At 33.5% G+C, this 12500-nt stretch overlaps 1 protein-coding gene across 2 annotated transcripts in view; it reads left to right on the forward strand.

Moving 5' to 3' along the window:
- LOC125026169 (rab11 family-interacting protein 1-like) overlaps positions 1-11159 on the forward strand; it is a 47187-nt gene extending 36028 nt beyond the window's left edge. The window contains exons 10-16 of one of the 2 annotated variants that reach the window (XM_047614447.1): positions 885-1868; positions 2739-2771; positions 4997-5105; positions 5405-5523; positions 5770-5903; positions 6111-6268; positions 7655-11159. In XM_047614447.1, coding sequence (XP_047470403.1) covers positions 885-1868; positions 2739-2771; positions 4997-5105; positions 5405-5523; positions 5770-5903; positions 6111-6268; positions 7655-7673 — 1556 coding nt within the window. In that variant the 3' untranslated portion in view covers positions 7674-11159. The remainder of the gene's footprint in view (positions 1-884; positions 1869-2738; positions 2772-4996; positions 5106-5404; positions 5524-5769; positions 5904-6110; positions 6269-7654) is intronic. The other variant, XM_047614448.1, reaches the window with a different exon arrangement.
- Positions 11160-12500: the final 1341 nt, after the last annotated feature.

Genomic DNA, 12500 nt, shown 5'->3' on the forward strand with positions numbered 1-12500 from the left:
AAACTACAGACAGACAGAAAGACAGACACACAGACACACAGACACACAGACACACAGACACACACAGACACACACATACACACACATACACACACATACACACACATACACACACATACACACACATACACACACATACACACACATACATACACATACACACATACACACACACACACATACACATACACACATACACACACATACACACACATACACACACATACACACACATACACATGCACACACATACACACACATACACACACATACACACACATACACACACACATACACACACACACACACACACACACACACACACACACACACACACACACACACACACACACACACACACACACACACACACACACACACACACACACACACACACACACACACACACACACACACACACACACACACACACACACACACACACACACATTCATATATATATATATATATATATATATATATAAATATATATATGAATATATATTATACATATATATTTATATATGTATACATATGTATATGTATATATATATATATGTATATATATTCGTCTGTATGTATGTGTGTGTATCTATAATAGATATATCTGAGACTCAAGGAAAAAGGTTAAGGTGAGATCAAATAGGTCTAGTTATTAACACCTTGCTGAGTAATCTGTTTGTGTAAATAAAATTACTAAAATCATAGTGGACTGGGCATGGATATATATACCCTGGGTATGTATATACATGTCCTCCTTGCATCAACTGGTTAACTTATTCTATAAGTTCATAGCTGAACTAAGTTTTATTTTATTTAGGATACTAAATGTTACATTAGACTTGATCTTGGACGTAGATTGAAGAACCCTTATTGACTTGCAGGCCATGTGGATGTGCCCGTCATAGCAGTGGAGCCCATGCCCCCACCATCTCCTCAGTCCTCAATTTCCTCTCACTCTCAGGAACCTTCAACCCCTGTAACTGCTTCCAACCCACCCATGATGTTCCCAAACCTAACCCCAATTAATCTCTCCACCCATAATGATTCGCAGTCATCTCGTGACAGTGCTTCATCAGATTCTGCAATGACTATGTCACTAACTAGTAGTATAACCACCAAAGATAACTCGATACCAAGTTTGGAGCCAGTTTCCCCTGAAGTTACCCCAGAGCCAACCCCAGAACCCACCCCTTCACTTAAAGAAGAGCTTAAACCCAGTGTGCCAAGAGAACCTCCTTCTCCAGAGAAACCTGTTCGATTTAAAAGATCTTCTAGTGTTACTGAGACTACTGCTCCACCTTCTCCTGCTTCTGTAAAATCTGAGCAATCACTGGCAGTTCCATCTCCAACTAAGGGACGTTCACTTAGTACTTCAGCAGCCCCAAAAGTTATGGAAAGAACAGTCATTACTCCTCCTTCAAAGGAACGTTCATCTCCAAAAGTGTCAGCTCTTGAGTCATTGGTATCATCTGCATCAAAAGTATCATTGGTTGAAAGGGCCCTTATTTCTCCAACTACTCCACCTACTCTTGAGAAGAGTGACTCTAGCCAGAATATTTTGGATGTTAAAGCACCAAGTGAACAAAATGGGTTCAATGTATCTGCTCCACCAACTCCCACCACACCTAGTGCTTTTACATATAACTTTGGATCTGGCTCAGCCACACCCTCTACTCCTGCTACTCCCAAGGAGAGCAGTTCTGGTCCCACTCCTGCCACCCCAACTTCCCTGACATCCCGAGGGACCCCAGGGCTGGCTGAGCGGCCCAGTGCTGCAGTGGTGCGTTCTGGGTCCCTTCATGAAAAGCCCAACACTCAGCCCATCGTTGATGAGTGGGAGAGGAAACTTTATGGCAGGAATGCTAGTGAGTAGGATTGGTTACTTATGTTGGCTGTTGTTAGCTTTATAAAGATCATAGGTATTTTTTGCATACAAAGGTAGCAGCAATCATAATTGTTTTGTGCTGAGTTTGAAAGAAACAACTATGGACTAGTTGACTTCCATATAAGGATTTACACACACATTATGATTACTGCTGAGCTTGTCTTACACTTGAGCTTGCTGGGAAATTTTGTTTTACCAGTTATTTCTGCCTCTGCTGCATGAAAGAGATTTGTTTATTAACCTTAAGTGTATTGTGTATGCTCTACAGTTTAAAATAATGTATAGCATTTACACTACACTATTATTATGAAATGGAAATGAGTTTCTTTACATGACTATTCCTTTTTTTTCTCCTTGGTGTATTAGAAACTTTTATCTCATACCTTGGTATTTACAGGTAATAAACTATTTAGTTAATAGGATGGAAGGGATTATGTAATTCAAACCTACTTTTTTTTTTATACACAACTCGGAAGTGACCTGCATGAAATTCTGTTGGAAAAAAAATCGGAACTAATCTGTTTCTTTTTAACCTGTGTCCAAGTGTCAAAGCCTTTTTATTCCTGTTTTAGTATGGTAATCAGAACTTACATCATCTGTGATTGCTACAATTTGCCAATTCAGCATTAAGAAAATATGAATGCTTGATGGTATTCTAACATTGCATGCTTTATCAATGCATATGGTTTTCTTGAAAGCAGGGACTGAAGTAATCTGTAAGTAATCTTAATTTTTCCTTAACAGACTCTTTTTCTTATGGTAATCTGATAGAGTTAGTAGATTATTAATACATATGTTCAAAATATCTTTGCATGAATTCAGTTTGTAAGATGCTAATCTTGTGTTACAGAAGTCAAGAAGATTTCACCAGATAAAGCAAAAGGTTTGGTTCTAGTTATCAAATTATCTCTTCTAGATTACTGTTTTACATTTATTTGGTAAATACAGCTGTGTAGAAGAGCACAAATTTATATTTTAGATTATTATTCTCTGTTAGAATATTCTTGTATGAGTTTCAGTACAATCTGCTCATAATCTCTGAAAGATACCAAATAAGTTGTGAAACGCCTTTTGATTTTAACTTTGTTAAAGTTTAGTGATGATCATGCCTCTTAGTATAAACAGAGTTTAACTTTTTTTTAAGCAATGATATATAGAAGAGGGAATAATTATGTAATCTTTATGAGGTTGCTTAAAGACATTTGGCAAAAAATAAGCAGTAATGGCATTAGTGGGTGGTGCAAAAAAAGAAAGGAAGATTATTTCAAAGCTTGTACACTATATATCACATGTATTATATAGAAGAAAAACTGAAAATACTTTTTTTTCCACATGCAAATGCATTCTGACAGTTGATGTGAGCAGATAGACTTTGATAAAAAGCACTGAATTGGTGTAAAGCACTGTATGATTAGACATACCTTTTTTTTTTTTGTTTGCATTTATATGCATTATTCCTCTTAATTTAAAGCATAAATAAGGGCACAATTCTTTTGGCTTGTAGATTCACAGTCCTTGTATCTTCATTATAATGATAAGGAAATCAAGAAGGGAAGTGGTCATTGGTCATGATCTGCACTTGCTGATTGCACACTGTACGGCAGTATCCATATCAGGAGATTTCATTTGATGCTCCACTACAGAAGAAAATTCACCATTGATTTAATTTATTTTTTCCACCCTAACCTGCTTCTTAAGTTTCTTGATCAGTCAGTACAAGGTTAGACCTTAGTTTTCAGGTTCCTTTGCTTATCTACAATTCCTTTTCTCCTTTTCATCTCATTATCTCCCCTTTTCTTTCTCGTTTTCCCTTCTCTATTTCCCTCCTTTTGCCTGCTTTTCTCCTCTGTCTGTTTCTAATTCCTTCTTTCACACTTTCTTTTACTACCTTACTTTGCCTCATCTTCATTTTTTTCTCTTTCATTTTATTCAAACCCTTTCCCTTTCTTTGCCTTCCTCTTCTCAGTTTATTTTATTTGACTTTCAATTTGTTCTGGTTTGATCTTCCACGTTTCTTTTTATTTCCACTAATGTGTGGTTTGGTACCATACCAAACCACACATTGTCAGCTGCTCAAGAGAAAAATAGAAATACCGGCAACATATATTTATCCTGCTTTCTATGGTTAGGCTTGTTTTATGAATTAATGTTTTTGTAATGAAGCAATAATGTTCCTTTAAAGCCTACTTTTGAGAAGCTGTTTCTCTTCAATGACTGTAGCAGCACAAGTCAAGCTGGACTGCACATGGTACAATGGGATGTCATCCCAACATGAGTAACAGTCTAACCATGATATGATAGGACATCAACTGCCGTGAGTGGGTTAATAGTTGCCAGTTAGTGAGAAAACCCAGGGGTAGAATAAGCACTATTGCATATACTATGACAGGTGACCCAGTCCCCCCTTCCTTGCTTCTCGCAGGGATGGTAGTGTCTTGCAATGGAGGAAACATTACTTTGAACTGGATGTAAATGTAGGCAGCCATAATGAAATGTCAATGCATTACCACTATGCTAACTGTTCCTCTTCTTCCTTTCGTCTCCTCCCTTCCCTACCCTACCTACCCTTCCCTTGCATTTCTTGAGATAAATGGTTCTTAAACTTTTTACCACTATGTACTTCATAGTTATTGATTCTTTTACATAGTAAAAGAATCCCAAATATAATTACTGAAATCCTTAGTGTTTTCTCGTGGGTCATGACCTCCTATGGGAGGTAAGTCCCATACCTTTGCCTTAGATATCCATCCTCTATGGTTACCTAAGATACATACAATTTATAGAGAGATTCTGCTTTATAATGTCATATTAGGAACAGCACTAATTGTGGGAATTCATTTGCACATACATACAGTATTTTCTTCTTTCTTGTAGACTGAATTATGCTAAAGATGTTTGATATGTTACTAGTAATTGGGTATTCAGAGTAAAAGAGAAAAGTAATGGAACCCAAATCAAAGCCTATTTAAGTAATGCTTTCTAATGCTGTAGATTATTGTAATTACCAATGTATAAAGATTTGAAGGGAAAACAATGATTCACTCCCTATTTTACTGTTCTCTATTATGTGGACTACAAGGATCTTTTCTAATATTGGTTTTATTGCAGTTGTTGGAAGTATGGAGAACATGAATAGAAGTGATAGTCGATCTTCCCTTGGTAATTCACGTTCTAGCAGCACCCAAGATGTTACACGAGGAGAGGAACCTGGAACAAGGTAGGATCAGCAGTGGTCATCAAAAAAAGAGCTCATAGTGGATATTTTTTGTAACTTCTAATAGGCTTATTAGGTATCTTTTGACAGTCTGATTTATTATTATTATTATTTTTTTTTTTTTTTTATGGAGGCTGTTATGTAGTTTCTCAGAAGTTGTGAAGATTGTGAAAAGTTCTTATATTTTTACAGTTGTCCTTTGTATTTTTAAGCCAAAAAAAAAAAATTTACTTTTCATTCCTTTCAAACTGTTTACCATATTAAATTAAATAGTAGTATTAATGTGTGTGTTGATGTGACAGGTTCCCAGAAATAAAGGCTTTGCGTCTTGAGAAGAAATCAAGAGAAGATGGTGACGAAACTGAAGGAAAAAAGAGACGAGGCAAAGTTGGAGGACTTAAATCCAAACTCTTTGGAGGAAGTAAGCATAATTTTTTTTATGAATTAAATGATAGATTTCATAAAATTGTTTGGTAATCAATTGTTGGAAGTATGGTATTTATTCTTGAGTTGATTTACACTTTAAAGTAAAGTAAAGTAAAGTAAAGTAAAGTAAAAAAAAAGAAAAAAAAAAGATAGGATATTGCCATTATATGACTATGAGAAGTTGCTTTGCCTGTAATTTTCAATGAAAATAAATTTCTATTGTATTTTCTCCGTACCTTAGATAGTCGAGAACGCATTGGAGAAGAAGATGGACGGTTTGTTGAGGGAGGAAATGATCGTCTTCCACATCCTCCAACACATCAGTCACGTTTGCCTCAAGAGATTCATGATAAATTTGCTGGGAAGTCACGAGAGGTTTGTGTCATTGAAAGTGACTTTTGGATTATTTCAGAGAGTTTTATTGTTATTGTGAGAGCTTTTACTTACTTGTTTATCATTTCTGCTAATATTGGTGTTAATTATATATATATATATATATATATATATATATATATATATATATATATATTTTATTTCAGTAGATAGCATATTTTATTACCCATGTTTCATATCTTTCTACAGGATTTACTTGAGATGATTGTGAACCTGCAAGCATCAATAGAAAAGAATGCTCGCCACACTAGGGATCTTGAAGACTATATTGATGGTCTTCTTTTGCGAGTGATGGAAACCACACCAAACCTTCTACAAGCACCCATCACTAAAGGCAAAAAATTAAAGTAATTTATTTTTCATTTTGTGTTTTTTCTTGTTAACAAGTATATGAATTTCAACATATATGATATAACACAGATTACGGAGAAGGATCAGTATTTCTGAATATTTGCTTATAAACTTTGAATAATACGTATTTATTTGATGTATATTTTTTTACTGAAAAGCAGTGCTGTGATATCAATAAGTTTACAGAATACATTAAAAGCAAGCAAGATCAAGTTAGTATGTAGTATGATGTAGATCACCAACAGATAAATGGTGACCTGCTTACCACATAAGATTTATCATTTCCAGCAGGCATAGTTTGTGTTAAGTTTGAGAAGGTAAATATGTTTTATGTTGGTGGACTGGAAAGTAATGAGGAAGCTGATTATTTATGTAAGCATTGGTACATTGGCTAATGCTTTTCTGCCAGGGGTAGTTTCAGTAATGTAGTTGATGAAGAGACTTCCCATGGTATTATGATTAAATTTATATTCCTTTAAATAGATCTGAGAAATTTTAATCAGTTGATTTTCACCTATGTGGTAATGTACATACAGTGGCTAGTTATTATTTGTACAAAGTGAAAAGAAACTGTTCTAGTGTACATTAACATCATGTACATCTATATGACTGTATTAAATGGAAGATACATTTGGTACTTCTCAGCAACTAATAAAGACATCAAAAACAGTACTGGTCAAGAAAACACTACAAAGTAAGTGTTGCTGATAATAGCATGCTATGATGTGTGATTGATTGAGTTCATACCCAGTATAGCTTGAGTGTTTTTCATCATCAGAATGAAAAAAAAGAAAAGAACTATACTATTTATTATGAATAGTTCAAAAAAGTTTAAAAGCATTCCAGGACTTGACCTCAATTTTCTCTGTTGTGTACAAAACCTCATTTCATGTAGTATATACCTTATTTTAGCTTGTATTGTCAAGTATTGTTCATGCTTTTCATTGTAAATGCACCCTTTCCAATTTAATGCCTGAAGCTCACTATTATTTTCTGTTAAAAAAATCTGAGAAAAAGATACAAGATTCCTCTTGCTTAACATTATTGCATTTGATGTATTGCATGATTCAACTTAGCAAAGATACCTTATCATGTGCCTGATATTATGCATACACATTGAATATGCTTTTCTGGTATATGAACATGTATACAAAACAGCAATATATATGAATGAAGATTCTGCAGTATGATAAATTGTATTTTCTTTTCTTTTCCATACTATGTTATTTTTACCATACAGCCAATGCAGGTAAGGTTATTTATGATATATGCAGTGAACTTGCTAATGGCAATACAAAAGTTGCAGTGTCTCTTTAGCTTACTATTACCAGTTGCATCTGCTACAATTTAGCATATTTTCAAACTTGAAATCTCCTTTTCAGAGTGTTTGGCCGCTCCTAAAGAAGCTTGATAGGAAATTCCATCCAGGACTTACTTCCCAGACACTTCACTGTTTGCTTGGTTTTGCAGCATCAAGCAGTTTAAGATTTTCCTTTGGGCTTCCAGTATCACAGAACTATTGTGTAAATATATTGGGCACTGTTTAACTGTAAATTTTTTGTTTAATTTGTTTCAGGAATTTTTAGTGTGGGGTAACATCTATGCAGTTTTATATAAATAGGAAATAAAAGATGAGGATTTTTTGTTACAAAGCTATGACTTTCAAAATGTAAATATTATAAGATCTTTTTATCACTTTCCAGAATTGTACATGAAAGAGAATATCATTGTATTGTTTTCTCACTATAATGGGAGCATAAAAGAAAATATACTACATTATAAGATAATCAAAAGGATGTTTGTAATTGATAAAAAAAAAATTCACTAAACAGTCCATTGATTTTGATGTCAATAGAGAGTAAGAAAATGTGTATTTATTCAGGTCGTGAGAGCATTTGAGCATTTTTTACTCTCTTCACCCAAGTCTCCAGAAAGTAGTAAAATCTATGGCATTAGATCTTAACAGAGATAAGACTTTTCTCTCTATTCATATTCATCTGGTACAGAGTTTATGAAAGAGGGTTGCTGATTGTTACTTAAACCAGAAGTTTTTTGCTTTGGTCCATGAAATTGTTTTTATTAAGAAGTTATTTTGGATAAACTTGGTATGACAACTAAATGCGAGTAGTAGTTATGTATATTTCTCTTGTATGGTCATTAAAATTCAATTTGTAATCTCTTCATTGGACTTGCAGTATTTAGCCAGTGCCAAAATTAAAGCAAGTTAAATATGCAAGCCTCTATTGTTTGTGTATGACTTCGGCAAAGATATTATGCAGTCCTTTCTTACAGTTATAATGTTATTTATCTTTATAAGTTCATGATTTTTATGATCCTTCTCTTTTTACTAGCTAAATGTGGCTTCTTACAAAACAGTTGGATGTTGTTACTTGTATTTTGAAGTTCTATTTTGTTACGCTTTGTCTTTGGATTATTTCATTGTTTCTTATGCATTGTAGGTCATTTTGAGGAGGCAGTACAGTTGATATGAAAAAAGGCACATTATTTTTTGAAATTCAAAGTAAGAGACCACTTATTTTGATAATTGTGGACTTCCATTTTTAATTTTGAAGAATTGTAAATGTTAGTGTTAAGCTGTTATCTGAGGAATAAGTGTTTTATTGTATGGCAGATGTACTGTTCTCTTGGATTATGGAAAATGTTCCATCTGTTTGAATTAATTTACTAAAGGTTTGTGATTATTTAGGAACTGAGGAATTAGTGTGTGTGCAAATGCTAATTTTGAAACCATTAATTTTTTTCTAATGTTAAACTTCATGAAATAGATTTCTTTATCTTCTGTTCATTTGTTTTGAGGCCAGAGGTAAAATAACTGCATTGTGCATAAAACTGTTTCATTTTCTGTAACATTCCCTTTGGAACCTGTTTAACTGTCTAGCATTGTTATGTACTTACACTTGTAAGGGGTATTTTCTTGCATTTCCTTTCATATAATGCTTTATTGTATATTGTGTATTACAAAGCTTTACAAGTGTCCATAACTATATTGGAGTGTCAGATGGATTGAGACTCCTAGTTTTGTGACAAAGTTGTGATAAACATGGCCTTTTTAATAGTAGCTGAAATATGCAATGAATGATTGTGAAGGTATTGAATGAATGATTTAGCTGTAAATAATATGTCTTTTGTAAGGGAGTAGATATGGTAATATTAACTACAAAGACTGCAATGTAGATACTTGTAAGCATAATGCATCTATACACTTCAAATGAATTCCTGAACAGTTACACAAGGTGCTTGTATGCTTTATAAGAGTGACTGAGCAATAGGTCTCAGGTTTTGCATAGATTTTCATAGGGGGTCAAATTATTGGGTTTCAGTGCTGAGAATATATTTGCAAAGAAGTTATGACTATTTCCTCTATTTGTAAAATTGTCAAAAGATACATTTGTTTGATTTTATGAAAATATTTTGTGCTGGTTGTGACATGTTAAGGGCAAATGTGTCTTTTTGTCCATACTATAGACAGTATTAAATCTAATATCAGCAATGTATAAGTACTTAATTCGAGTACCTCTTACAATAGACTGTCATGTGAATCTCATGATACTTGTTAGAATTAGGAAAACTGGGCAAAATGTTTTATATTTACACTCCGGGCATATTATTTTGAAAGGGATCTTGTACTGTTTGATGAAATGTATGAGGTAATGTAAATTTTACATATTTATTGGGAAGATATTTAATAAATTATTTTATTTATTAACAGATAAGCAGCTTTAATCAGAATGAATGATAAGGTATTTTCCAAATGCTGTAACTAATAAGTGGTCACACATTCCTCCTTTGAGGCCTGAAGTCTAGAATTGGTATTTACATAAAATACTAAAATTATTTCAGGAAATGATATCAAAACAGGATCATGTCTGCTTGTAAACTGAGGTATAAAGAGGAAAGTGAAAGTAGACATACAATTAGTTTGAGTGCAATAAATCTCATGTTAGATTGGGATGGTGTAAAAATATAAGGTTTGGTTACTCTATCAGTTATAATTAGTGCAATTTCTGAAGAAAAAATACTTTTAAATTTATAAACTACCTATTTTGTATTTTTCTGACATTTTGATGGGGTGGTTATTAAAAGAATGTATAGAAAGAATTGTGAAAATCTTGTTATAATTACTTTTTCAGTAAGAACCATATGCAGATTTTTTTATTAATAACTGTTATTAGAAAAGAGTGTATTTGCATATTTTTATTATTATAACTGCCCGTAAGAATCTTTGGTATTTGTTGGTGTGGTGTAACTGAGAGAAATGTCTCTTGCTGTAAGAGTGTGTATTAAGAAGGTAAAACTGCAACTATTTACTGCAACCATTTTTTTCTGATTATCAAAAACCTTTGGTATTATGATGCTTAAATAGAAAAGCACAGTAGGAGGATGGATTGGTTAGTTAAAATTAATCTATGCTGTAGCTAGCTTAGAATAGGAAATCATTTACATTCAAAGTGCCTTATATAAATGGCTAGTGAGTTTATCTTCCATTGTATCTATAAAGAATATTTTGCATATTGAACATTCTTGGTTGTGATTGAATATTTAACTGCAGCAAGAAGATATGGATGTATGGATAAACATAGGGGCATATGCACGCACACTTACACTTTTAAAATCTGTAACTTTAACTTGGTCAACATTCACATATGGATACCCACACAGACATATACTTCATTTCATTTACATATATGTGTATCTTTATGTTTAACTGTCTATAAGGGTGAAAGGATCATTTAGTTTTCTTTTTTGATAGGCAAGAGACTTTTTGTAATGTAGAAACTAAAAGTTGTTAAGACTTGTAACTGAATGTATCATCCCATAGTTATTTTGATAACTGTGCATAACACATAAATAAATCATACAAATGTATATATTGTACTTATTGATGCTTTTATACCCCTGCAATATGATGCTTTATAATGTCTTTAAAAGCTGTCATTGCTTTTTATGATTTTAATATAATGAGGATGAAGTTTGTGGGAGCAGTTATTTTCAATAGTAAACATATGTTACACAGTATGTAAGAGCAAACCATTAACAGAAATTATATTGGTTACATAGACCAAATAAAAAAAAAGTGAAGAGATTAAATATCCACAGGATGTAATAGACGAGAAAAGAGGTTCTTACCTCCCTTCACTACCCTTTACTATACCTACCTAAAGTGCTGCATGAGCTTAGATGTCTAACACATTTATTTTGCTTTTAACCATTAACCATTGTGGCTCTTAACCTCTTTATACTCATGAACCCCTTTAAGAATCTGATGAAAACTATGGACCCTTTTGCCAGGAATATTCACAAACACAACTTTGCATGCAATGCATATAATGTACTTTATTTATTGAGATTTGATTGTCTTATACACAAAGTAATAAACTTCAAAGTAAGCAATCAAAAAAAGAAAGAAAGAAAGATTTTTTTTTTTATAATATATACATATATATATATATATATATATATATATATATATATATATATATATATATATATATATATACATACACACATACACACATATATGTAAATTATATATATATATACATATATATATATATATATATATATATATATATATATATATATATATATATTATATATTTATATAGGGTTGAACCTGGTGGGCAGGATCATCCTGTGGTAAACGAGCCAGGTGGCTGTATAGCCTGACTTTGTGATCGCAGACTGTGCAAGTCACAAGTCCTGTACCAGTCTCACAGTACAACCATTGGTTGGACACATGGTCCCACTGACTGTACCCCATGATCAGGCACAAGAATCTGTTACAAAAGGCATCAAGACAAGATTCCAAAGCACAAGATAGCATTCAGGTTTCACTGCTGCATAGTAAAACTGGCAGTATCTGGGCCTTGCAGACATGTAGCTTGGTCCTTCTGCGCAGGTACTGGCATCTCCAACTACACTTGTCAAGAGATTTCATGACCGCTGCTGCCAGGCCAATCTGTTTGCTGACTTCCTGGTCTGACAGGCCAGAGTCATGAACTGCACTACCGAGATATATAAAGCTCTCTGTGACCTCAATGTTCTCACTGCAAACATGTAACAACTGGACAAGATCTTCTACCAGGCCCCCAAAATCCTGGATCTTGGTCTTGGTCCAGGAGATGTCTAACCCCAGAGGCTTCACTTCATTGCTAAATATCCACAGAGCCACCACTAGGGTTTCCAGAGATTCAAATAGAATAGGAA

Source organism: Penaeus chinensis, chromosome 6 (genome assembly GCF_019202785.1).
Source record: "Penaeus chinensis breed Huanghai No. 1 chromosome 6, ASM1920278v2, whole genome shotgun sequence".
NCBI lineage: Eukaryota > Metazoa > Arthropoda > Malacostraca > Decapoda > Penaeidae > Penaeus > Penaeus chinensis.